Source organism: Puma concolor, chromosome A3 (assembly GCF_028749965.1).
Source record: "Puma concolor isolate L17-30 chromosome A3, mPumCon1.1.hap2, whole genome shotgun sequence".
Classification (NCBI taxonomy): domain Eukaryota; kingdom Metazoa; phylum Chordata; class Mammalia; order Carnivora; family Felidae; genus Puma; species Puma concolor.
The window spans coordinates 130257117-130284733 of NC_141669.1; the positions used below are offsets into that span (position 1 = coordinate 130257117).

The 27617-nt window shown below is 55.8% G+C and overlaps 1 protein-coding gene across 2 annotated transcripts in view; it reads left to right on the forward strand.

The window, feature by feature from the left end:
- BCAS4 (breast carcinoma amplified sequence 4) overlaps window positions 1-27617 on the forward strand; it is a 61750-nt gene that overhangs the window by 20743 nt on the left and 13390 nt on the right. The window contains exons 3-5 of one of the 2 annotated variants that reach the window (XM_086702481.1): window positions 5526-5627; window positions 13331-13465; window positions 15545-15669. In XM_086702481.1, coding sequence (XP_086558607.1) covers window positions 5526-5627; window positions 13331-13465; window positions 15545-15669 — 362 coding nt within the window. The remainder of the gene's footprint in view (window positions 1-5525; window positions 5628-13330; window positions 13466-15544; window positions 15670-27617) is intronic. The other variant, XM_025932141.2, reaches the window with a different exon arrangement.

Below are 27617 nucleotides of genomic sequence, written 5' to 3' on the forward strand. Positions count from 1 at the left end.
CAGCACTTGCATTTGGCATTGGTGTGTGTTCTTGGGTCAAGTGCATTTGGCTCTCCTTCCTGGGGGCCCTGAATCATCCTGGACAGCCGTCTTTGCTCGGTGATAACCCCCACATCCGCTGCCCAGACTTCTGGGCTCCGGAGGCCCGCTCTGGGGAGGTGGTGGCAGACCGGGCTGGGGGAGGGTCGGCCAGGCCAATCAACCGGGTTGGGGGTTCGTCCTGGCAGAGGCTCCGATAGGATCGATTCGTCGCCGACCTCCCTGTGTGCTTCTCGGTCGCGAACGAAACGTGCCATCTCAGGATTCCGTGATGATGCGAAGTAGGTGTGAGAAGCAGAATGTGTTGCTTTCCTTGGACTCCCCTGGAAGAAGAGAAGGGCGCAGAGTGGCCACAGACGCCCTGCTGGAGGGACTCTAGGGAGTGGTGAGAGATCACAGTTAACCAGAGGGGACAGCTGTCACAGCTCCACACGGGACATGGTCTCAGGGTGGCCCGGTCTTCCAATTTTTCACAAGGAGCTAGAAACCTGGGCTTCTAAGGGAAACCTCCTTGTTTTCAGATCTTGGCATCTCGCTCGGATGGGCTTCGGTTTTTTTAGACATGATGCGGGCTGGCTCGGCAGAACACGTCTGCAGACCTCTGCTATTAGAGGTGACCCCGGACCGACCTGGATGGTAACCTTCCATCTCCCACTTTGTAGCCTTCCGACCTTGGGCTGGCTCATTTCGTTTTTCCGTCTTGTGCAGCATCACCACCCATGAAAGGTTAAAGATAAAATCGTTTCTGATTCACAGGGTCTGTTCTCAGCACCAGGCGAAAGCCTGCAGAGTGCTGGCATCATGCCCCCCCCCCCGCCCTCATTTTCACCTTACAGTTCCCAGCACGTGGGGGATCCAAGAGGAAGCTTTGGGGGCCTTTTGGACCCCAAGGATTACTCTCTACTTTCCCCCCATGCACGCACAGACCGCCATGCGGGCAGGGGTAGACAGCCCCCCATTATCCACAGTTTCAGCAAGTGGAGAGGGGACTGCCCAGCCACAGACCCCCTCTTCCTGGGATTCCTTCGAAGCTAGAGGGAGGCAGGGACGCACGTCATCACTCTCCCCTCTGCAGTGTTCCCCTCACCCCCTCAGGGTGGGTCACTGGGACCAGGCCCTCCTGACTGCCCTTGTTCTCGCCCGATTCGTTTCTTGAGAAATGAGCAGAAAGAAAAGATCTGCGTTTGATCTACTGTGTTCCGACCTTGCCGGGAGTTATCTGCTCTTTGTTGCATTACTGAATCACAGCAATTTCTCCAGAGTTCAGCCTTGTGGAGGGATGGGTATGTCTCCAGAAGTTTGGCCTTGGGGGAGCCCAAGGGAAGATGTTGAGGGCTTTTTCCTGTCAAGGGTAACAAACGCAGGTGCCCGCGGGAGCCAGGCAGGATCTGGACAGGAGTGAAGGGGGCAGGGGCGAGGCATTAGGGAGGGGTGGTGACTGAGGACACCAGAGAGCCCATGCCCCACCTGGAGCGAGCAGCCACGGCTCAGCCCGGCCTTCGGTGCCTGGGGGACGTAGGCCCAGTGTTGCCAAAGCTGCTGACTTTCAAGACGTGTTGTAAATCCCCACTTAATCAGTTGAATATTTTAAAGCTGTATTGATGTATTTTATTTTGGAATAGTTTTAGATTTACAGGAAAAGTGAGAAGATAGTATGGAGAGTGCCCACACGCCCCTCATCCAGTTTCTCCCCCCTGTGCTAACATCCCGTGTCAGCCACAGGACCTTTGTCAAAACTAAGAAACCCGGGGGCGACTGGGTGGCTCAGTCAGTTAGGCGTCCAACTTCGGCTCAGGTCAGGATCTCGTGGTTCCTGTGTTCAAGCCCTGCATCAGGCTCTCTGCTGTCAGCACACAGGCCGCTTCAGATCCTCTGTCTCCCTCTGTGCCCCTCCCCCACTGGATCCCCCCCTCCCCACTCAAAAATACATAAACATTAACAAACCAAAAAACAAACAAAAAATCTAAGAAACCAACACGGGCGCATTGCTATTCACTACTCTCCATTGTTTGATTTTGATTTTGCCAGTTTCCCGTTAACGTCCAGGATGAACGCGATCCAGGATCATATGAGATCCCACATGGCGTTAAGTCGTCATGTCTGCTTAGTCTCCTCCTCTGTGGCAGTTTCGGTCTTTCCTTGCTTTTCACGACATTGGCAGTTTCGAGGAGCCCTGGTCAGGTACTTTGTAGAAGGTCTCTCCATTTGGGTTTGTCCGGTGTTTTTCTTATGGTGAGACGGGGGTTGTGGGTTTCTAGAGAGAATCCACACAGGTGAGGTGCCTTCTCATCACGTCATGTCTGGGGCATGTGGCACCCACATGCCCTCGCACCCACACGCCTAGCTGATGTTGCCATTTCTGCTTCCCCATCGTTTGTGGTGTTCATCTTGTGCTTTGCATTATAGTCCGATATCATATTACGTGTTTTGTTGTCCAGATTGTTCCAGATTTGACCATTCGTCTCTTTCAGGTTGGCTCCTGTGTTCCTTTGACATGCTCCATCCTTTATCTTTTTTTTTGTTTAATGTTTACTTTTGAGAGAGAGAGCAAGCGTGTGGTGGAGTGACAGAGAGAGAGAGGAGGACAGATGACCAGAAGCAGTCTCCTCGCTGACAGCACAGAGCCTGAGGCGGGGCTCGACCTCGTGAACCGTGAGATTGTGACCTGAGCTGAAGTCGGCCGCTCAACCGACTGAGCCACCCAGGCGCCCCTGTCCTATATCTTCTTAAACACTCCCTTATAGGGGTGCCTGGATGGCTTGGTCGGAGGAGCACCTAACTCATGATCTTGGGGTCGTGAGTTTGAGCCCCTCATGGGGCATAGAGATTACTTAATAAAAATAAGTTTAAATAAATAAATAAATACTCCCTTACATTCTGACACTAGAAGATTCTTCAGGCACTATGTTTTCCCTGCCCCAGCCCTAGAAACAGCCATTTCTCCTAGGAAAGTTGGAAATTAAGTCATATTAAAAAACTTGGGGTGCCTGGGTGGCTCAGTCGGTTAAGCGCCTGGCTTCCGCTCAGGTCACGATCTTGAGGTTCGTGGGTTTGAGCCCCGCGTCGGGCTCTGTGCTGACAGCTCGGAGCCTGGAGCCTGCTTCGGGTTCTGTGTCTCCCTCTCTCTCTGCCCTTCCCCTGCTCACACTCTTTCTCTCAAAAATAAACAAACATTAAAAAACTTAAAAAACAAAAAACAGAACTCACTCTGTGGGCCACATCCAGGCATAGCTGGTGTTGTTTCATCTCCAGAACATTCTTTGAAGGGAAGACCTGTGTGGTACCCATTTTATAGACAGGGAAACCGAGGCACAGGGAGGTCAGGGCAGAGACTAAAGCCACATGCCACCCTCTCGGGGCCCGTGTGTGCCCTCGTGGGGCCAGGGCATGTGGGGCAGGAGGATACCCAGGACAGTGGGCTTGGAGCCAGGCACCCAAGCAGCACGGCGGCAGCGCTGTGAACAGAGGAGGAGAAGCAGGAGGGGACAGCTTGGTCTGGGACGTTCGGGGAACGGGGTAGCATCTGAGACCTGGGGCAGGGAGGGTGGTGTCAGCCCGCAGGGCGGTGGGAGCGGGTTCCAGGAGGACCACAGGCAGGTCTCGTGTATTTGGGTAGAAAGGCGAACAGATGCGGTTTTCAGGTCACGTTTAACATGAAACTTTGTGCTGAGCTCTCTCCCTGTGTCAGTTGTCTGTTGCTGCTGAACCCGGGTCCCCAGACATGGTGACGTGAAACGACGGCCTTCCCCACCTAGCAGCACCTGTGGGTCGGGAGTGTGTGCGGCCCCGCCAGGTGGCTCCGGTGGCCCTTGCTGCACAGGCTGCCCACGGGGAGTCGGCTGGGGCCGCTCTCGTCTCGAGGTTCAGCCGGGGCAGGACCGCATCCGGCCCAGTCGGCGGGGGTCTGCCCTCCGTCCCCAGCCGCGTGGGCCTTTCTGTCGCCTCAGTTTACCGGTGGCTGAGAAGGCAGGTCGAGGAAGGTGGGGGGGAGAGGGAGCGTGCATGAGTGAGCCAATGAGAGAGAGAGAGAGAACAAACTGGAATGACAGTCCTCTGTGTGACCCTGTCCCCAGAGTGCCATCTCTCCTTTTGGCCGAGTCCCTTTCGTTAGAAGCGAATCGCCAGGGCCAGTTCACGGTCCCGGGGGGCGGGGGGGGGGGGTCACGCAGCGGCTGTGCAGGAGGCAGCGGTCACTGGGGAGCATGTCAGGAGCCGCCTGTACGAACCCTGCCAAACACCCTGCCGGACGGTCTGTCCTCACCGCCTGCCAAGGAAGCCGGAGCATTGTCACTGCTTTGCCGTCCAGATAAGCAAAGGAGGGCTCAGAGAGGTGCAGTGACTCGCCCGAGGTCACACAGCTCAGACTCCAGCCTGAGTCCAGCCTCTAGGGTGCCCACTGGTGTTCCCTGACTGCCCTCACACTCCAGCTCCAGCCTGGCCTCGGAGCTTAGCTGAAGATGCAGATTCCTGGCTGACCCCAGGCAGACTAAACCAGACATGGAGGGGCCTGGGAATCAGCATCGGACAGGTTGCCGTGGGGGATCCCGATGCTCCCTGGAGTCTGAGAGCAGCGTTTGCTCCCTCATCGTAAGGACATGATAACACGGAGATGACGTGTCTGTCTCTCACACAGTGACGGGTTAGGCGTGGTCTTTGGCTCCTGAGGACAAAAACAGAGGCAGAGGTGTCCGATTTCAGGGATCACGGGAGAGGTGTGGCTTCATTAAAGGTCATAGCCACGTTGGGAGCCCTTCCAGGCAGAAGAAATTGAAAATTAGGGGCGCCTGGGTGGCGCAGTCGGTTAAGTGTCTGACTTCGGCCAGGTCACGATCTCGCGGTCCGTGAGTTCGAGCCCCGTGTCGGGCTCTGGGCTGATGGCTCGGAGCCTGGAGCCTGTTTCCGATTCTGTGTCTCCCTCTCTCTCTGCCCCTCTCCCGTTCATGCTCTGTCTCTCTCTGTCCCAAAAATAAAAAAAAATAAAAAAAAAATAAACAACGTTGAAAAAAAAAATTAAATGAGATGGTGTGCGGGAAATGCTTAGCACGGTGTCTGCATATGGGAAGCACTTTGATACTTGGGAGCTGTGGTTTTCATTCACGTTATTAATGAATGTTAATGATCATTAACTTGTTGGTATTATTAATTTCAGGGCAGTGAAAATGTGACTTACCCCGACTTGGGTTTGCAGAAGAGATTTTGGGTCTTTCCCTTTGCTCCAGTTGAGTGGTTTAGAAAACAGATCTTATTTTGGGACTGGTGTTGGCAGGTGTTCGTGGGGGAAACGGCAGTAGACGATACGTGGGTCGGTCTGGGTCCCCACTCAGGACTCTGGGTTCTGGGTTGTCCCCGGGTCTGTCCTTGTGCAGGACGCCGCTCGACATCGTGGCCATCTGCGAGGTCCCTGCAGACCCTGGGCCACCCCAGAGGCAGGCCGGAGGCCAGGGTAACGGGGCCGAGGGCCTGACGAGCTGTTCTGTTTCTTGCAGATCAGGAGCGACACTTCACAGATCTTGGAGGAAAACATCCCACTCCTTAAGGCCAAAGTGACAGAAATGCGTGGCATCTATGCCAAAGTGGACCAGCTAGAGGTGTGTCTGAGGTGATGAGCTTTCTTTGTGAGACCTGTGGGCCTGTTCTGGTTCTTTCCTCCTCTCTTCCAAAATGCTGATTGGGCCTCCAGAGTGTCAGGCGTTAGACCCAGTACAGGGGGTTGGTGGCGAAAGAGGGCATACTTACACGGTATTGGAAAAGCTGTGACAAATATGAATTCATATAAAGTACCCCACGTAAAAGTCCAGGTATGGGGTGCCTGGGTGGCTCAGTTGGTTAAGTGTCCGACTTCAGCTCAGGTCATGATCTCACGGTTTGTGGGTTCAAGCCCTGCGTTGGGCTTTCGCTGCCCCTCCCCCACTGATTCTCTCTCTCTCTCTCTCTCTCTCTCTCTCTCTCTCTCTCTCTCAATAAATGAATAAACGTTAAACAAATTTAAAAATCAGACTTTTTAAAAAAGGTTTTTTTATTTATTTTGAGAGAGAGAGTGGGGGGGAGGGGTAGAGAAAGAGGGAGGGAGAGAGGATCCCAAGCACTGTCAGCACAGAGCCCCATATAGGGCTCGAACATACGAACCGTGAGATCATGACCTGAGCCGCAGTTGCATGCTTAACGACGGCGCCACCCAGGCGCCCCTAAAAATCTGGCTTTTAAGCTGCTTTTGGAAATTCAGAAGCTTTGATAGCACTTAGCTCACATTTCTTTAAATACTTTAATCTCCAGGTTGTATTTCTCAAGGTATAAATACATGAAGTACACACATCTTTTTTTTTTATATTTTTGAGAGAGAGAGAAAGAGAGAGACAGAGTGCAAGTGGGGGAGGGGCAGAGAGAGGGGGAGACACAGAATCGGAAGCAGGCTCCAGCCTCCGAGCCGTCAGCACAGAGCCCGACGCGGGGCTCGGACTCACCAGCTGTGAGATCACGACCTGAACCAAAGCCAGATGCTTAACAAACTGAGCCACCCAGGCGCCCCTGAAGTACACCCATCTTCCGTGTATAGTTCAGTGAATTTTTACACACATAAACTCCCATGTGAAGACGACCCGAATTGAGAAGGAGAACATTTCTAAGCCCCGGGCTGTAATTTTGTAGAGCCGGGTGGCAGCTGCCCCTCAGACAAGGCCCGTGTTCTCCAGCATACCGCAATCCCCACCACGCCCTACTGCCTCACTGCTGACTTCCCTCACCTGCCTTGTTCCTGTGTGAGCAGCAGGCTAAGCGCGTGGTAGGTCATTTTTCTCCTTGCTGCACCGTACCCTCACTGTCCCATTTCCCAGAGGAAGAGCATAAACTCCCAAGAGGTAAGCAGCGTTCCCAGGGTCACACATCTCATTCCTTGAAGCTGGGACCTCAGGCTGCGTCCCCTGGAGCCCAAGCTCTTACCCGTACTGGGGCCCTCAGCTTGGGATCCTGGCTCCTTACACAGCGAAAGCCCGGGAGGCTTGAGGGAGCTTGCAGTTAAATAGCGGTCACCTGGACGGATGGGACGTGAGCCGCTCCGAGCCACGGAGGAAGGGAGCACGGCAGTCACCACTAGAGCTGGCAGAGTTAACATTCTTGTCAGCAGAGAATGAGGCAGGAATATAATTAAAACTTTGCCCTTGGAATCGCTGATTCATTTGAATTTTATTCCACACGTTTGACCGAGGAAAGAAAGAAAATGCGAAGGTTTGGAGCCCTGGCCCGGCTCTCAAGCCCAGCGCTTCCCTTAGCAGTCAGCCCACTGAGACTTACTGAGGGCCTACTGTGTGCGCTATGGGACTCTCACGGGGAGAAAGGCAGGTGCAGCCCGCGGCCGTGTTCCAGCAGGAGGGGCCCGGCCGCAAAGCGCTCCCACAGTGGTTCCCGGTGGCCACCATAACACATGCCCACAAACTTAGGGGCGTCAAACGACATGGGTTTATATCTCACAGCTCCTGATGTTGCAAGTCCCAATGTGTCTTATAGGCTAAAAATTGAGGTGTTAGTGGGGCTCGTTCCTTCTGGAGGCTCTGGGGGGGCCTTTTCCACCTTCCAGAAGCTGCCTGCATTCCTTGGCTTGTGGCCTCTATCTCCACGTCCGCCCCACCTGTAGCGCCTTCCAGTCTCTCTTACGCTCTGACCCTCCTGCTCCCCTCTGACAGGGACCCTGGAGTCCCCCGGGTCACCCAGCATCATCTCCCCGTCCTCAGTCCCATCTGCAGAGTCCTTCTTTCCCTATAATATCTTCGCAGGTTCTGGGAATGAGGATGTGCCCTCTCTGGGGGCCGTTTTCCTGCTGACCACAGTGGCCGAGGGAAGGAGGCAGGTGCTCTGGAGGAAGGTGCTGCCCGAGGAGTGGAAAGAGCCCCTGGAGGAAGAATGGAAGGGGTGATGTTAGGTGGAGGGGGGACGGGCAGGGGGGACAGCTCGGGCAGAGGCTCAGAGGCAGGATGGTGTTGAGCTCGGGGGCAGGAGGGAGATGTTGTCAGGATTTTGGCCTCTTCATCCCAAGCGATGGGGAGCCACCGATGAGACAGGATAGTCCCCACGGCAGGGTGTTGGTGCTGTTGACGCTTCGGGCCTGACATTCTCTGTTGTGGGGCATCCTGTGACGTAGCAGCGTCCGGGTCTCTACCCACGAGATAGAGTTCCCCCTCACCCCTGGCTCTGGAGTCCTACTGCCTGGGTTCGGATCCCGATGCTGTCTCTTTCCTCGTGTGACCCCCTGGCAAATTCCAAGTCTCTGCTCCCCTGTAAAATGGAGTGACAGTAGTGAGGTTCCTGAACCCAAATCTGTTTTTCTTTTCTTTCTTTTTTTTTTTTTTTTTAGCATTTTTAATTTATTTTTGGGAGGCAGAGAGACAGAGACAGAGCATGAGCGGGACAGGAGCAGACAGAGAGGGAGACACAGAAGCCAAAGCAGGCTCCAAGCTCTGAGCTGTCAGTACAGAGCCCGACGTGGGCTCGAACTCACAAGCAGTGAGATCATGACCTGAGCTGAAGTCTGCCGCTTAACCGACTGAGCCACCCAGCTGCCCCCTTGAACCCAAATCTTACCGGTATTTACTTGGCCAACATTACTTGAACGCTCATTATGAGCTACCCTGAGATCTGGGTATGAGCGTCCTGGTCCCTTGCTAGTGGCCTGTGGGGGTGCTGGGTGAGGACCTGGGCTGGATGAGATAGGTTGGCTGTGTCAGCACCTGCAAAGCAGGGGCCTGGTCAGACCTGTAAGAGAGACCCGCTTCCTGGGGGTCTCTTCACACGAAGGACTGAGAAATGGAGGAGTAAGCCTCGGTGGGGGGGGGCGGGGAGGGGGTGGACAGCTTGTGCAGATGTCCCAAGGCTGCAAAGACCAAGGCCTTTCAGGCAGTTGTGGGTGGTGTAGATAGAGCTCAAGGTTAGGGGTGGGCACAGACTGACCGTGTTGGGACAAGTCGTGGAGTCTGGACCCCGTGGTGAGAACGACAAGACCCTTCAAAAGTGATTGCGAATACTATACTATTATTCCCTCCCCAACCCCGAGAAAATCCAAAAAGATTTTTTTGAAGCGTTCCACTCACAACCCATGGAACACCGAACACGTGCTAAGAACTGAGTGTATTTACATGGTTGTGCAATCATCACCACTACCTGATTCCAGGAAGTTTTCATCGTCCCCCGGAGAAACTCTGTAAACCACCAGCAGCCACTCCCCAGCCCCAGCCCCTGGGGGCCACACATCCACTTTCTGGCTCTATGGATCTGCCTCTTCTGGATGTTTCATACTAACGGTATTATACAGCCTGTGGCTACAACGCCTGGCTTATTTCACTCAGGATGATATTTCGGGGGTTCATCCAGGCCGTAATATGTGTCTGATCTTCATTCCTTTTTTTGGCTGAATAATATTCTAGTGCACGGATGGACACGCCACGTTTCATCTATCCTTCATCGGTTGATGGGTACTTGGGTCATTTCCCCCTTTTTGGCTCTCATGAATAATGCTACTGTGAACACGCACGTCTGCGTTTTTGTGTGAATCTGTATTTTCATTCCTCTCGGGTGGAAACCTAGGAGTGGAAATGCTAGGTCATACCAGAACTCTTTTGGGGCACTGCCAGACGTGTTCCAAAGTGACGTGACTAAGGCATTTTCCACTCGCACCAGCGATTACTACGAGTTTTAGATGGAAATGGCGCACTCAGATGCCGGCAGGATCCGGGGCTGTACTGAGTGACCAGGTGCTACACGACCAACCCCAAGGCCCCCTCCCCCATTACTTCCAACAGCTGCAGCTGAGAAGCACCCGTCCCCTTCAGTGGGCTAGGATCACCAGGCCGCCACAATCCCCACTCTGCCCTAGAGTCTCCCCAGTGTTGAGGCTGAGTGGCATTTGCCTTGTATCAGCCTCCCCTGGGCTGTTGCTTTCCTTAGAGTAGAGGTATTTCTCTGTAACCGGGTCTCTGTTAAAAGGAGGAAACACTGAGCTAGTCCAGGGGGGTCTTGGACGAGAAGCCGGTGCGAAAATACATATTTCCCACTATGAAGTGTGTGCTTTAGGAGCTTATGAGAACCTGATGTGCATTGGACCGGGACAGGTAGATTCCAGAGCCATGTGGCCCCGGCCCCAGAACTGCCCCTTGGGTAGCTCTGTCACCCTCCAGAATCTGCTTCTTCCTCTGTAAGTTGGGAATATGCCTTCCCTCCTGGCAGTCACCGTGGGGCATTAGGCCAGCAGCTGGCACTAGGTCCCTGAGGTGCTCTGTGAAGCCCAGCACTGTTCTCTGGCTGTTGCCTGTGTCTCCCTCCCTCTTTGCCCCTCCCCCACTCGTCCTCTGTCTCTCTCTCTCTCAAAAATAAATAGACCTAAAAAAATTTTTTTAATAAATAAAAAAAAAAGACTATGTACGAGTCCCCCCCTATTCCCGAGACGCAGCCACCAGAGTGGTCACCGTCCTGTCCCCCAGCCCCATCCGCTCTGGTGGCTGCATCTCTCCTGGTCTCCCCGAACCGGGTCTCTCCCGGGCTGCCCTTGGCTGGCATTTCCGACCTGCGAGCGTGCATTCCTCAACTCCCCCCCCGACTGGCGGGAACAGGGGGTGCATACAGTTGGAATCGGCTGGCGGATGGGGACTGCGGGGCCGTCTTCCATGTTTTACAAGTAGCTGTGCCGCCCAGGGAGGCCTCGGAGCCCAAGGGCCGGAGCCCTGGTCAGGGGAAGCTTCCTGGCCCCGTGGCCCCTTGTCTTCCATTCCCCCACCCCCCGTCCCCCCCCACATCTGATGTGGCTTATTCGGCCTTTCAGCTGCCAGAACCCTGGGGCCACAGTGGAGCAATGATGTGGTGTCTTTTTGCTATGGATGCGCCCATTCGTGCGTGGATTCTCAGGCACCCGCCGTCCGGGGGAACCCCGTGCAGCTCACCAGGTTCCGGTCTTGGCCTTGTGAACAACACTGACTCAGCACCTTTTCCTTCGGAACCTACGTTCTGGAGGCAGTGGACGAGAAGTTCGGAGGGCGAGGAGGGCTAAGGAGACAGGGAAAGCGGGAGTCTCCACAGTGATGGGGGCTGCGTTAGATTAGGCGGCCGGGGAAGGCCTCTCTCTGGAGGGGACTGTCAGTCCAGGCCCTGAAAGCTGGGCAACGTTCACCCCATCAAGAACAGAGAGCAGGGCCTGGCCTGGAGACAGCAGGTGGAAGGGTCCTGTGGTGAGTGGGGCCTGGCATTTCCAGGGAACCCGAAGGAGGGGAGGCCGGTGTGAGGAGGAGAGGGCAGGGCCGGATGGTGGGCACCCTGTAGGCAGTGGGGGGCCATGAACTTTGTTCCAGTGAAGGGAGGCTCCCTCCTAGTCTCCTTCCTCTTCCTGGCGACAGAAGATCTCTGCTAGCCTACTGCGGGAGCGAGGGAGGCCCACAGAGGTGTGGCTCGTCTGATGTGGCTCTGGAGTCGCTTCCTTTGGTGGCCTTCGCCTTCTGTGCTCGCGACACGCAAACATGCCCGCGCACTCGAACACACGTCCGTATAAACACACAAGCTCACATGAGCACAGGCACACGAACACGCTTAAATACACGCACGCGTGAACATGCACACACGTGAGTGCGGGAACACCCGTGTGCTGGGTGAAGGGAAAGGTGAAGATACACCACAGGCTGCAGATGAGCCGGTTCGACGTGTCTGCGCCTGCGCGGAATTTTTTTTTTTTTTTTTTTAATTGGGAATTATTGCTAACATGGGTAAAAACTCAAGGCTTTTCATAAAATCTGCAGTTTTTTTTTTTGTTTTCAAAATGATACCTGACGTTTATTGAGCTCAGTATGTGCTAAGTAAGCACTCACCTGCTTAGCAAGGTTGGTATTATTCGTATTCCATATAGTAATATCATCATTATTATCATTTACTAGATAAGGAAATTGAGGCTTGTAGAAAGTTGCATACAGCTTGTAAGGGGCAGAACTGGATTCTGATCCAGAGAGTCTGACCCAGGTTCTCTCTCTCTCTCTCTCTTTTTTTTTTTTTGAGACTGCGTATTTTGCATCAAAGGCCTGGAGCAGAGCAGCCTCTGTGGGCCTGGACCCTGCATCCTGGGTCACCCCAGTCTCCACGCAGCCCTCTTCACCTGTTTGTCACCTGTCTGCCCCTTAGCAAGCAGCCTCTGAGTTTGAGACTCTCTGATGTTGATTAACTATTAAAGTGAACGTTTTGGCAATTTTTTTTTAATGTTTATTTATTTTTGAGAGAGAGAGCACGAGCTGGAGAGGGACAGAGAGAGAGAGACACAGAATCCCAAGCAGGCTCCAGGCTCCGAGCTGTCAGCACAGAACCCGACGTGGGGCTCAAACTCACAAGCTGTGAGATCATGACCTGAGCTGAAGTCGGACGCTTAACCGACTGAGCCACTCGGGTGCCCCCATTTTGGCAATTTCTAAAAAAACCTGTTTTTAGGGGCACCTGGGCGGTTCCAGTCAGTTAAGTGTCCAACTTTGGCTCAGGTTATGATCTCACAGCTCGTGAGTTCCAGCCCCACATCGGGCTCTGTGCTGACAGCTCGGAGCCTGGAGCCTACTTGGGATTCTGTGCCTCCCTCTCTCTCTGCCCCTCCCGCCCTATGCTGTGTCTCTCTGTCTCTCTCTCTCAAAAATAAACATTAAAAAAAATTTTTTTTAGGGGCGCCTGGGTGGCTCAGTCAGTTGGGCGTCCGACTTTGGCTCAGGTCATGATCTCACGGTTCTTGGGTTCGAGCCCCGCGTTGGGCTCTGTGCTGACAGCTCGGGGCCTGGAGCCTGCTTCGGATTCTGTGTCTCCCTCTCTCTCTGCCCCTCCCCCGCTCAAGCTCTGTCTCTCTCAAAAATAAATAAACATTAAAAATATCTTTAATAAAAGTTTTTTAAGGAGCAGAACTGGATTCTAATCTAAACCCTGTTTTTAATTAAGAAGGCTTTGCAGTCTGACGGACGTGCACCCAAGTCCCTTCTCTTCCACCCACTGGCTGTGTGACTTTGGTTAGGTGACCTAACCTCTCTGAACCTCGGTTTCCCTCCTCTGCAAAATAGAGGCTAAAACCAGGGTCCCCATGGGGAGAAGGTGAGAGGTCACAAGTAGAGGCCCCGCGAAGCCCCCCGTGGGGCCGTTACTGTTATCGTCAGGGTGTCTGAAGGTGCCCCCGCTGAGCAGGCCCTGCCGGGCCTCCTCAGGAGCCCTCAGGGCAGCGGTGATGGAGGGCCGGGTGTCTACGCAAACCGTGCTCCAGTCCGTGGCCAGTGTGGCATCCCCGTCTGTCTCTTCTCTCCACTAGGCCTTCGTCAAGATGGTTGGGCACCACGTCTCCTTCCTGGAGGCCCACGTGCTTCAGGCCGAGCGGGACCACGGGGCCTTCTCACAGGCTCTGCGGAGGTGGCTGGGCTCCTCGGGGCTGCCCTCCTTCAGGAATGTGAGTATCTCCCCGCCTCCCGCCTCCTCCCAGACCCCAGAGAGGGGAGAGGGGCTCAGGAAGTGGGAGTTCAAAGGGCATGTCTCACTTCCACAGACAGGAAACGGTGGCTGGCTGGCAGGCCCAGGTGGCTGCAGTGTCTGAGTCCCTCCCTGGGGCGCCTCTTCTCGCTCTGAGCTTGGAGCTTCAGTGCTGTGGCCGCTTGTGTATTCACCCACCATTTATTTATTGAGCGCCTGCTGTTTGCTGAGCACTGTGGTCCATCTGGGGTTACCGAATTGAGCAGGGACAGCCCCTTCCCTCCTGTCCTGTCCTTGCACACATAAGGACGTGCTCAGGGTGACATTCAGAATTCAGGGTGGGTCCTTCTGGAGGCACGAGTCGGCCTCAAGTCGACCAGAGGGGCCGGGGACAGTGGAGGTCTGGGGACGGAGGGCCAGCCTGCATGTGGCCCTTTGTGACTTACAGAGGCCTCTCCTCTCCACATCTCTGCTTTCCCGGAATCCTCCCTACGACCCCAAAGGAGGGATCATTGTATCCCTTTTGCTGATGGAAAAACTGAGGCCAGACTGATCCTGCAGTGGAGACCTTCAGTGTTTAAAACACAGCCGTCTTCTCAACTTATCTGCTGGTCACCTGGTCCAGGGGACACGGGACGACGTCCAGAGACATTTTGGTTGTGACTAGATGTGAAGGGTGCTGTTGGCATCTGGTGATTAGGCACCAGGGATGCCGCTGAACACCCTACAGTGTGCAGGACAGCCCCGCTTCCCCCCCCCCCACCACGGCAGGAGATTCTCTAGTTTGAGAAACCCCGCCCTAAGCTGCGTTTGATAATTGCAGTGACGGTTTCTGCCAGGTCTGTTCGAAGTGCTTTGTGTGCTGGGTTATGTGGCATCTCATTCCCATGCCAGGCTTTGGAGGAGGGACCTTTATACCACCCCCATTCTACAGATGGGAAGGATGAGGCTCAGTGGGGTGAAGGGACTCGCCCAAGGCCACATGACCTGGTGTGACGAGGCTGGGGTGGACCCTGGTTGGCCCCTCTCTGAGGCCTCTCCCTTCACAGCTCAGCCAGCCACCCTGTCCTGCCCCCCCAGGGGTTTCTCACTGTTCCTTGTGTCTGCCCGGGAAGCCCCCCTCCCTCCCACGCCTCTGTCTGCTGCCTGCCTGCGTATTTCCACTGTGTTTACTGCGTGCCAGGCGCTGCACTGGGCATTTCGTACACGTTGACTCATTTACCTTTCCCAAACGTCATGTGCCCTGGGCATCAGCATTATTCCGATTTGATAGGAAGGGGGATGGAGACTTGGTAGATTTCAGGGGTTGCAGTCTTATCGCCCACGGACAGAATGGAGCAGGTGAACTCGTTCTATTTGGCCAGGCAGTGTTATTTGAACAGTGTGCCTTGGGATGCCTGGCTGGGCTTCGCTGTCTAGTCCCTGCCAGGACCCCACTGCTCCGTCTTCTTTTACACCTGCCCGAGGCATGTGCTTCCAAGTGAGTGACTTGCCCAGGGCCAGTAACAGCTAGACAGTGGCCTCACCTGTCTCATGGTCTAGAAACTCCTGTTGATCCTTCAGAGGCTAAGTTAATGCCACCTCTTCTCAGAAGCCCTTCAGGATTGCCCCATCTCCAGAGAAATGCTATCTTTCTGCTTTCCAACAATGATGAAGTCAGCAGCTGTTCTTTTTTTTTTTTTTGTCCTCTCCCTTGAGATATGATGACCGTTCCCGGGTAAACAGGAACCCCAGTCGCCCCCAGGAACCTCCAGAGCACCCAGTGCTCTGCCCACTGAGGGCTTAGAAGCACATCGGGGGAGGAAGATCAGAGGACCGTGGCTGCCCCTGGCCCCCAGCAAGTATCCTAACAGTGGGACCTGTCGGGCCCTTGGTCTTTGTACTTTCCAGTCTTTTTCTGTGCTCTGCAGTTGTCCCCGTGTGGTTGGCACTAGTGTCCCCATTTAGAGGCAGAGACCAGGTCTCAGAGATGGTGAGTCGTGCGTCTGAGTTCAGTGCCGGGGTTGGAGCTCAGGCCTGCAGGCCTCTGAAACTGGGGTTCCCCTGCCCACTCCCGCAGCAGGATCCCACCTGGGTGTGGCTGCGCATGCCCGAACCTGCACCCTCTCATCTCTACCAGACTCGGGGGGGCCCCAGGCCTGCCTGTGGTGACCTGTTCCAGGAAGTGTATCCCAGCCAGCTGTGGTGAGTCATTCAGCAGCCCAGCATATCAATCTTGGCCCCAGGAGGGCTTTGTCTGGGGCAGGTGGTGCAGGCGAGGGTGTGCACGCGTGTGTGTATGTGCACCTGCACCCAGGGTGTGAGCTGGAGGAGTCCTTCTAGAATAATGGTCGTTGCAACTCGGGCTAGAGCCCTGACTCGGCGGGCACCAGACATCCCGCCCTGTGAGGTGGTCGGGTCATTGTCCCTATTTTACAGATGAGGAAACTGAGGCCCCAAAGAGTCGAATTGCTTGTTCACCCAGAAGGTGGTGAAGCTGGGATTCAGATCTGTGAGGCCTGGGCCCAGGGCCGCTACGCTGCGCCTCTTGGGTCACCACTTGGCCCCGCACCCTTTCTGTGCCCCGCTCTGCTGCTGGAACCTCCATCTGGGGGGTGGGGGTTCTCCTAGAGCGTCAGGATGGATTCCCCCAAAGCCAGTCAGCTGGGCTTAAGCCCGTTCCCCTCAGTGTCTGTCTCAGGTGCACACTTCCCTCAGTGAGTCTACAAGAGGCCTCCCTTCTCCCCAGTGTGAGGCCGCCCCCGCCAGCCCCAAATTCCATCTCCCGCCCTCACCCGCCCTCCTCACGACTCTGAGGGCCCCCGAGGGTCCCCGAGGGCCCCGTGGAGTGAAGAGTGGGGCAGAGGTGTTTGGGTCTCACTTGGCCCCGTGGAAATGCTGGCAAGGGCTCCTTTCCCTGTGGGGTGAGCCTCCTACCCCTCCCCTGAAAGCCCAGCACCCATCACTGCCCCCCATGACCCTTCCGGAGTCAAGGAGGGATGGCGGCCCCCCCCATGGGGCCCAGGAGGGAGGGCCCTCTGCTTTCAGCCTGGAGCTGGGCAGGGGCCTTTGGGGGTGTGTTTCCCACCCTTCCTGCCATTCCATTAGCTGGAGCGGGATTCCTGGGGAGGGCAGGGGGGCACGGAGAGAAAACCGGTCCTTGTTTTTATTAACTTGGCCAGCCCCACCTGCCCTCCGTCCTCCCCTCCTCCCTCTCTCTCCTTCCTCAGTTTGCGTGTGTGTGGGGAGGCCCGACGAGGGTGCAGGGCAGCTGGACTGCGGTCTCCCAGCGCGTCGGGAGCAGGGCCAGGAAACAGTCCCCCCACCCCTGTGCCCAGCACCAGGGGCCTAGACCTGCCCCCTGCCCGTGTGACTTGTTGCTGGCTCGGCTGGGGCTGGCTGAGGGCGCCCGGGTGTGCCAGCCTGCGGGTACCACCTCCATCACGAGCCCCTGAACCCCAGGCCTTTTACCTCTGACCCAAGCTGCCAGGGGGCGGGGGGGTGCAGGCAGTCCGTCCACAGACTGAGGGGAGGGCTGACTGGTGCCCCGGGCCTTCCGTGCTCAGGTACAAAAACGTACACGGTCCGTGCTCCGATTTTAATGCTAATGCACGTGTTTCTATGGTCCACGGTCCTTCTCTTCATCCTGTGCTACGTGAACGTTTTCCATTAGACCTTTACATGGATTCTTACAGCGTTCCAAGATTCTGACTTGTGGATTATGAAGTGAGCATCGCGCCTCTCTTCCCCTGTGGCTAAGCCCCATCTCCGGCATCTTTTAGCCGCGTGTCCGTGGGCGAGTCGCTGTAAGCCCCAGGCCGCTCAGCTGCTGGTTCGCGGACACGGGCGTGACCACAAAAGCTCTGCTCGCTGGGAAACTGGTTTGGGTTTGATGTGAAGTGATGAGGGCCTCCACCGAAGCAGTGAGAATGGAAAGGACGAGGAAGACTGTCCGAAGGAGGGTTCTGTGGGCATTGGCAGATCTGCAAAGCCAGCGCTGCCTATAAATAATGGAGCGATTTAGGACAGACCGCCTCCTCATCCAGGGGGGCGCAGGTATCGTGGGGATGGTGACACAGAGCCGGCCCTGCAGCGGCGTGCACCATTCTCCACCTCCCACGCCGCGCAAGGCTGGAGTGCTGCTTTTAGCCCCATTGTACAGGTGAGCAAACTAAGGCACAGAGAGGGTAAGTAACCTACCCAAGGTTACACAGCTGGGCATCAGGATACGAGCCCACTTTCTTAACTCTGTCCCCTCTTGCCTGCAGAGAACACTGTGATCTCTTCCCCCAGCATGCTTGTGTCTAGGGGGAAGAGATCACAGTGACCAAATCCTAAGAAAATGCGGTATATAGTTGCCTCGAAAGGGGACCCCGGCTTGCTCTGAGGGAGTCAAGGATGGCCTCTGAGGAAGGGCCATGTAGGCTGGGGCCTGGATGGGGAGTAAGTCAGTCTGAAGACAGGAGAAAGGGTGCTCCTGGCAGAAGGCACCGTGGGCCCAAAGGCCTCAGAAGGGGCCACACGCAGTGCTGAGCCGCGGTCAGAAGTGCGGTGTGGGTCGGCTGAATGGACAAAGCAGGGAGTTGGGGGACATGAGGTTAGGGACAGATTAGACAGGGTCTCAGGCCACAGAGAGGAGTTTAACATTATTCTGAGGGCAATGGGGAGCCATGGAAGGCTTCACAGCAGGGGAGTGGCATGGTAAGCCTGCTTCACTTGGAGAACTGCCAGGGCTCCTCCTCTGCCCTGAGCGAGGGCTGGCATCCAGGGTCAGCACTGCCTTGTTGAGACCTGGATGTGAGAATTGAGTGGGGCGAAGGGTACCCTCCAAGCTCTCGGCTTCAGTTGGTAGGGGGGAGCGTCCTCAGCCTAGAAATGTCACATGTGGTGCCCTGAGCTCCCCACAATCAGAAGAGAGAACAGAGGCTCCAGGTGGGGGACCCAGGTCTCCTGGATGAGTGTCTGGGTTCCAGAGACCCCGCCCGAGGACGTGGCTGTCAGCCCAGGTCGGCACACAGGGCCCTTCACATCCGGAGATCTTTCTCGGCGTGTGTGGAAATGGAAGCGTGAGGTGGAACTGGAGCCGGGGGGGCTGGGGCCTCCGAAGGGCAAGGGAGACCATGTCGGGTGTCGCTGTTGTCCCCTTGGCCCAGGCCCGGTCGCACGGGGCCCGGTGGCCACCCCTGACGTTCTGGTGACCGCACTGGGCCTCGCTCTTCTGCACCTGTGCCTGGAGGCACAGAACCGCCTCACTCGTTTGTTTGTTTGGTTTTCTGCCGAGCCGAAACATCTTGCTCACGAGGTGTCATTCTGATTAAGTTTCCGATGGATAAGAGTGAGATGCTTTCCAAGGAAATCTCTTGGGCTAATGGCAGAACCGCTTGGGGCCTGACGCCCACACAGAGCCGGGCTGCCGGGTTAGATTGCGGCCTGGCCCGGCCTAGCCTGCCTGGCCCACCTCTTCACCCGACAGATGCCCGCCGGGCAAGCCAGTAGTGTACAGGAGGGTGTCCACCGGGTGTGGGCCAGTAAGGAAGGGTGGGAAGGGAGGCACGTGGCAGAGCCCGGGCCTCCTCTAAAGCAGGAGAGAGCGTCCGCAGCTCCCTGCACGGGAACGAAGGGGTGGCCGACCGTGGCCAGATGTTCCTATTTCAGACAAAGGTGGCCGTCGAGAGTCTTACATGAACCTTCTGACGTCAAAAAGTCAGTAAGTCATTCTTGTAAGTGTTGAGCCCTGGGGGGAAACGTGCTGCAGCTGTGAGTTGTGCCCTGCATGCTCCCGGCTCTGGGTTTTAGGCTGATGGCCTGTACCCCACAGACGTCACCTCTCCAGGGGTTTCTGGCAGCAGGGAAGAGCGAGGAGGCATCCTCTTTGCCTCTTTGCACCAGCCCCGCAGGGACCCTTCAGCCTTTTCGTAGCGGCGTGTCCGCTCTCGCTCCAACGATCACGGTTCTGTTGAGCACGTATATGAAGGGCTTTCTGTGCCTTGTCGCGGCTTCCCCATAACAAGCCTGGAGGTGGCTGTTGTTATTCCGGTTCGTGGGGAAGGGACCGGAGGTTCAGAGGGGTCTATTTACTTGCCCAGGGTCACGGAGCGTAAGTGGTAAAGCAAGGATCTAATCCAGCTTTGACCTTGTTCAGCGCGTCTCTCCCCTTGCTCCGTGCTCCTGCTAAGGGCTCAGACCTCAGCCTCAATGTCATGGTTGCACACTGAAGGTCCTTAGGTCAAATGTGTCCTACCCACGTAGGGTCTTCGCCCCACTTGGGGTGTGCGTGTCTGTGTGCGTGTGTACTCAGTTGGAATTAGTTGCCAGCCTTTTTATTTTTTTAAGTGTATTTATTTTTTTGAGAGCGATAGAGAGCAAGTGGGGGAGGTACAGAGGGGGACACAGAGGGAGACAGAATCTGAAGCAGGATCCGCACTGGCAGCACGGAGCCCAGCATAGGTCTTGAACTCATGAACCTCGAAATCATGACCTGAGCTGAAACCAAGAGTCAGACGCTTAACCGACAGAGCCCCCCAGGCGCCCTGCAGTTGCCAGCATTTAAAAAACTAATTTCACATAAGAACCTGTACTTTTTTTCTCAAGAAAGCAGAGGTCTGGGCTCCTGGGAAGCGTTCCTGCCACACCACCGTCGGCTGGAGTCGCCCACACTCAGCACCTGCCTCTGGGCGTTTGGTCTTCCTACCCAGGTGGAGCACATAGTAGGTGTTCAGTAAATATGAATCAGTGGGTGCTCGTAAGGCTTCTGTGGCCCCTGACAGCCTCCCCAGATTTCTCTAGAGGCCGTCTCCAGGCAGTGGAGAGCCCCGGGAAGAGTGTCCTGGCCTGCCCCTCTCCCCTGTAGCTCCCCTGCAGCTCCCCTGCAGCTTGGGGCCGCCTCTGGGACTTTCAAGAAGGTAATGGAGATTGTGGGCGGAGCAGCCCTGCCCAGGCTGGCCTGTAGGAGTCAGCAGTGCCAGGCTCAGTGTCTCCTCCCTTCCCCGCTCACCCTATGCACCACCCCCCAGCTCCCTCCCCACCCAGGCCTGTAGAGGGAGGGAGGCTCTGCCTGGCTGGGGCACCTCCCCCTCCCTCTGCCCAATCCCCCTGGAGGGGTGACTCCGGAAGGAGGCAAGGCTTGGCTGGGGCTTTATCTGGCGGTGGAGGCCGAGCCAGGCACCAACACAAAGGAGGCAGAGGAGATTCCAAGGCTTCTTCTCCGGGGCCCTGAACTGGCCTCTTCTTCTCCTTCTGCCCTTCATCCCTTTCGGTAGAAACGCAACATGAGCAGTTGGCAAATATTAACGCAACAGCGGAGGGCTGAGTGGCGCTTGGTCCCCAGCCCCCCTACTCACCCCCCCTCCCCACCACACCAAACTGGCCCTCGGTGAGTTACACACTCACACGGTCATGGATTTGTTTGACTCCAGATATTTGGTGGCCTGTGTGGGGAGGGACAGAGGGCTCTGAGCAGGCTGGTTTGCGAACCAGTTTTTTTTTTTTGTTTTTTTTTTTTTAAGCATTGCATTCTTGTTGAGATTTTGAAGTTGACCAAGAAAGTTCCTTTCAACAAGAAGGGGCTTCTGTTTCGGGGGGACTGTTTGCTGAAGCCTATGTGGGAGAATTCCAACTTCTCCGTGGTCAGTGGGACACAGTCCCCCCTCCCCGGCAACACAGCCACCAACTTTGGCACCCACTCCCCACATCCCTGTGACCGCAGCGTCCCCATTGGCTGGTGGATGCTGTGCCCTTTGCATATGCTGGTCCCCTGCCTAGAATACCCTTCCTGTACCCTGCCTGATAATGTTTATTCATTGCTCAAGGCCATGTTGAATGTTACCACCTCTGGGAAGCTGCCTGAATGCCCCCAGGCAACGTTCCTCTGAACTTCCATTGTCTGTTCTCCTGTTGCATAGCACCTTGGGGTGCTGTGTTTTTACGTGTTGTTTCCCCGAGACTGAGAGTTTCTCTTCCCCAAGACTGAGAGTTTCTCGGGGCTGGGGACTGTCTTATCTTTGACTTAGTAGCAGCCCGGGCCCTCTGGGCTCTTCATTGGACCAGCAAAAGCTAGCACTTTACCTGCACTGGCTGGGTTCACCTGTTGCATACGTACTGTTACCGTTTCCCCTTGACAGATGAGGAAACTGAGGCTTAAGAAAGCTGGAACGTCTCGACTTAGCCAGGGGTTGGTTCATTTGAATTCGACCCCATGTTCTTCGTGCTCCAAGGGTCAAAATCCAAACACTGGAATCAGGTCGCCCCAAGTGAGGCTCTGGGGCCGGGCAGAGACGGCCAACTGAGGAGGCAGGCGCCCTCAACTCCAGCCAGGAACAAAGGCTCAGAGTGGCCTGACCTTGGTCTTTTTTCAAAAAGAGAGGTTGGGAGTAAAGACTTTTATGTGAAATCAATTGATTTTGGAAACAAATCTGAGACTCAAAAGAAATCTCGGGGGACCTATTGGCCCACAGGCCTCCACAAGCCTGGCCAGGGGTGGGGTCCGAGCCTGTTTACTGAAGGAGTCAGACTGTCCCCCTCCAGGTAACCCTTCATAGATTCTGCCTTCCCAGTTCCCATCCCCCGCCGCCCCCCCCAGAGTGTAGACCAAACTCCCGTGGTTCTTGGAGGGGGTAGTTGAGAGCATGGGTTCAGATCAGGGTTTCACAACCTTAGCACTATTGACACGTGGGGCCAGATCGTTCTTTGCAGCCGGACGGTCCTGTGCATCATACGATGGTCTCTGGTCCCTGGTCTCTGCCCACCAGATGCCTCCAGTCAGGACCATCATTAAAGTCCAGAAATTACAAAAGTCCCTGGATGCAAAATTGCCCTGGGTTAGGAACCACTGGCCCAGACGAACGACTGTCCTCAGAACCGATGATCGTGTGTGGGACACATCATTGCCTTTGCCTTTGTGTGTCTCCTATAAATACGGACAATTCCCAAACGTTTAAAAACACATGAAAGCATGGGTTCTAGGGCCCAAGAGCCCCGGGTTTGTGCCTTGATGGAGTTGCTTGCTAGCCCCGTGGCCTCAGAACGGGGTCTCAACTTTCCCGTCTGTGAAATGGGGCAGCGGTGCTCGAACCCCGTGGAATCAGCGTGCGGGATTCCCTCTGCCCTTGGCAAACTCATGTCAGGCACCGGCTGTGACGTGAGCACTGACTTCCATCACTGGAGGAGGAGCCGGGTTTCCTGAGGACTTTCTGCACGGCGGTACCCATGCTGGGTGCCCTGGACTGAACTCGGTAGTCATTTCCTCAGTTCCTGCTTGCCGTGGGCAGGCGGGCTGCCATCACTGGCCCGTGTTAGAGAAGGGCCGCTGGGGCAGGGAGAGGTGAGGTCGCCTGCCCGCGGTCAGGGAAGAGAGCAGCCCCGGTGGCCGCAGCTGTCTGGAGCGCGTTCGGGGCGGCCTGCTGCCCCCGGAGATCGGGATTCGTGCGCGGCACTCAGCAGCTGCTCTGAGCGTGGGCCGTGGGGATCCGTCTTGTGGAAACTTCCCTTGGAGCGGCCGAGGGTTCCGCCCGCACCCCCACGAGCTTGTGCGGAGCCGCTGCCCGTCCCACCAGTGGGAGTTGAATGGGGCAGCTCGCTCTGCCCCGGAGCCACTGTCCCACCTGGGCCAGCCTCCCCCTGCTCATGCCAGGACCACCCCCGGCCTGGCAGAGGTGGCGGCTCGGAGCAGGACTCCTGGGCACAGGTCTTGCCAGAGGACATGTCCCAGGTGAGGCTGGGCCATCGGGGGACACAGGCACCGGGGGCATCTGGGGTCCCCCGTCTGAGTCCCCACCCCTTTCAACACACTGGGGGCCATACTGGCTGCCACGTGGAGATGTCAGCCCATCAGGCTCTGTGTCCATCTGGACCCCCCCTCTCCGAATTGTTCATCTGCTTGCCTCTCTCCATGCGTCTCTGTGCCTCTGTCTCCTGCGTCTCTCCTTGGCTCTCACACAAGGCGCAACGCTTCACCATGCCCCCGGCCCCCATTCCCTGTCACCTCTTCCCCCACCCAGGGGTATCACCAGGACCCCACCCTCCTCAGATGGAGAGAGGTACGGAGCGGAGGGACCACGAGGTCTGAATCTGCTTCTGCGTCCGCTGGCTGGGCTGCACCGCGGACGTCCCCTGCCGTTCTTGGGGACATAAGCGCACCCAGGGGTAGTCCTGCAGTGGCGCGTGGTGCGGGGGGAGCCGTCGGTAATAACAGCTGTGAACTGAGCCCCACAGTCTCCCCAGAAAGTAGAGCTCCCAGGCAGGTGCTCTTAGCAGGTGGATCTGAGGAGGGCTGCGTGCCTCCAGCTCCAGCACGTGACCGGAAAGGAAAGAGAGGTCAGGGGAGTGGCGTGGCCGTGGGCGAGGCCCGGCTGGCAGAGGGCGGGCAGGTTCTGAGGGACGTGACGAGTGCAGGACAGCCCTTTGTTAGCACAGGCACCTGTGTGACGCCCGCAGCCGGGGTTGGGGCTTCTGGAGGAAGCGTGACCCCTTTGATGCCTAAGGAGCCCGGGAGGCTCTTGAACTTGGCTCTGTTCACGGTCCGCTTTCTTCGCGGGAAAATAAAGCATGTCCCGTTAAGCAGTAAACTCATCCAGGTGCCTGTTCTGGCTCATACCATTGCACCTAGTGATGCGGCCAGACCTAAAGTCAAGGCCAAAGTTCCCGTTACTTGGAGAGTCCTAATAATTAACCTGGAGCCTCAGGCAGAGGGGGTAATTCCGGCTTTCGAATGCAGTGAGGAGCCGGAGCAGGGAGGGAGCTCGTTCCAGGCTGGACATCGTTGAGCACCGGAGGGGAGGTGCCCGCTGGGACCTGGGTTGGGGATCTTGGTGCTGTGGCCCTGGCACCAGCTCTTCTCGTCCTGTGTCTGGAAGCTTCTTAGCTGGTGTGGACCAGGCTCCAGAGGCCTCGGGCGATACCCCAAGGAGTGTGTGGGGGGGGGGGGGAAGGAGCGGCTCAGATGGCATCAGTCACTGGTTCGAGAGAAGTGGGAGACCACGCCGGGGGCTGCTGCTGGGGCTGGCTGCCAGAGTATTTGTGCCTGGTGTGGCCTCCTGTAACTTGTCACTGGCCAGCAGGCGTCCACTGAGTATACTCTGAGCCAGCTGCCTCGGTCGATATAGGAGCCATGCCTTTTAGCGGCTGGAGGATGTCCCAGCACTTACAATTTTTGAGGCTCCTTGTTATTAAAAATCAAGCAGTGCCCAGAATTGGCTCCCACAACTGTGATTTAGTTTAAACGTTCGTGTTTTTTTTTTTGTTTTTTTTTTTTTTCAACGTTTATTTATTTTTGGGACAGAGAGAGACAGAGCATGAATGGAGGAGGGGCAGAGAGAGAGGGAGACACAGAATCGGAAACAGGCTCCAGGCTCCGAGCCATCAGCCCAGAGCCTGACGCGGGGCTCGAACTCACGGACCGCGAGATCGTGACCTGGCTGAAGTCGGACGCTTAACCGACTGCGCCACCCAGGCGCCCCTAAACGTTCGTGTTTTGAAACTGAAATGCATTTAATGCTAAAAATGCAAAGTTATGAAATTGTACTCTCGGGCTCTTTGTAAGCGACTGACGGTGTTTAAAAAGAATATGAATTCAGGGGCCATAATAATAATGAAATTAGCCGGCATTCAGTGAGCACTTGGTATTTTCTAAGCACTTTGCAGTTCTATGGGCATAACACCCCCTGAAGTAAGAAACTGTCGTTAGTCTTGTTCACCAGGTGAGAAAACTGAGGCACAGAGAGGTTAAGTAACTTGCTAAGATCACACAGCTAGGGAGGGGGGACCACTGCCGTCTGAGAGATGTAGGAATGGGCAGCTTCCTGTGCTAGATGGAGGGACCTGATTTCAGTGCTGGCAGCTCCACGTGGGGCTTCGGAGGGCATGTCACAGTGCAGATCCAGAGCCCTTTGTGACCGCCCCCCCCCACCTCCACTCACACCCTCACTCCCCAGGCAGCATGAGCCACTTTGGAGGAAATGAGCAGATGGTAGGAAGCCCCTTAGTCTTGGCCCATAGGTCCCCCGGAGGCCCCAGGAAGTGAACTCGGCCTCCACCCAAACTGTTTCTGTTTTCTCGAAAGCATGTTGGGGGTTGGCCAGCATGGTCAGCCTGCGAGGTATTCTCCCAGGCTTCTTTCCCTAGTACCTTGGGCTCTTCCTCCTGAACACAGCCCCGCCCATCCCCCCTCTGTGCTGAGGCCCACCCTGGCCTCTTCCTCCCCCACATTCCCTGTAAGTCCTCCTTGGCTGCACCAGGACCCCAGTCCCTGGGCCGGGCTTAACTCCTTTGATGCCAAATCTCCATGGGCCTCCCCTCTGTTCTTTTGGTCATCCATACATTCACGTATTTGTTCATTCATTCAGCAAATACTTACCCACCGACCTGGATGAGCTGTTCGCTATTTTGTATCCTTGGAACCCATGGAGAACAGAAAATATTCCTGCCACCTGGCAGGTGACAGTCTAGTGTGCCCCGGGGGAGATGGAAAAGTGAAGAAGCACAGGGAGATGGGTGTCTGAGGGTAGGATGTGGTCAGGGAGGTGGCTGGTTTGCTGAAGGAGGTAGAAAGGGCATGCGCAGGGGTCCTGGGCGGCTGTGGGAGCAGTGAGACCTGAGTGGACAGCCTGTTGGAAGTCGGAGGTGAAGGGGGTGGATGGAGCAGGTGTGGGGCCAGCGCTGGGACTCAGCTCTGGAGGGTTTGAGGCGGGATCTGGCCTGCGATGGTCCAGGGAGAGATGCTGTTGGCCTGGACCAGGGCGGGTCAGGGCGGAGCTGGGGAAACAGGGTCTATTCCTCGTGTGTGCACGGGGCAGGGTATTTAATTGAAATTTTTTGCAAAAATTGTAGATTTACACGCAGTTAAGCAATAATATGGGGGGGGGGTGCCTGAGTGATGCAGTTGGTTACGTGTCCAACTTTGGCTCAGGTCGTGATCTCGCAGTTCATGGGTTCGAGCCCTGCATCGGGCTCTGTGCTGACAGCTCAGAGCCTGGAGCCTGCTTCAGATTCTGTGTCTCCTTCTCTCTCTGCCCCTTCCACTCTCTTTCTCAAAAATAAATAAGCATTAGAAAGGAAGGAAGGGCATCGCTTCTCAGCCTTTTGGCTAAGATCAAGTGTAAAAAGGGAGGGAGGGAGGGAGGGAGGAAGGAAGGAAGGAAGGAAGGAAGGAAGGAAGGAAGGAAGGATGAATGAATACAGAGAAATCTCTTGGAAGCTTACCCCTTTTCCCCCAGTGGAAACATTTTGCAAAACTTTAGTATAATAATATCATGACCAGGTATTGACATTGATACAATCAGCTGGTCTTAGGGCTCCCATTTTGCTTGTCCTCATTTGCAGGTGTTTAGGTTCTAGACAGTTGTATAAATTCTACACGTTTATATTAGTTAGCCTCCTGTCTCCACCACTAGGGTCCACACTGAACAGTTCCAATCTTGCCGGGATCTCACCCCTGCTCAATCCCCAGCAGCTACCACTCTGCCCTCCGTTTCTAAAATGTTGCTATTGGGGCGCCTGGGTGGCGCAGTCGGTTAAGCGTCCGACTTCAGCCAGGTCACGATCTCGCGGTCCGTGAGTTCGAGCCCCCCGTCGGGCTCTGGGCTGATGGCTCGGAGCCTGGAGCCTGTTTCCGATTCTGTGTCTCCCTCTCTCTCTGCCCCTCCCCCGTTCATGCTCTGTCTCTCTCTGTCCCAAAAATAAATAAACGTTGAAAAAAAATTAAAAATAAAATAAAATAAAATGTTGCTATTTCGAAAATGTTCTAGAAATGGAACCCTACACCATGTAACCTTTCAGCATTGGCTCTTTTCAGCATTATTCTCTGTAGATACATCCAAGTTGCTGCGTGACTCAAGAGTTTGTCTGGATGTGTTTGCAGGGCAGAGGCCTAGTTGGAGATGCTAGTGTGGGGTTCGGGGCTGGAGGTGTCCAGCATGGAGCCAGAAGCTGAACGAGATCACCCGAGGAGACAGAGGGGATCTAGGTCGATGACCGAGCGCGAGTCGATTAAGCATCTTAGTGTACTGGGTGCAGGGATGTGGCCAGCCCAGGGAGACAGATGATGTCCCTGCAGCTGGGGTGAGGCTGCCTCGGGGCTGGGTGTCTGCGGTGGGCGTCGAAGAAGCGGTTCACTCACCATCTCCCCCTTCCTCCCCTTTCTCTGTTTGCAGCCAGAGGGC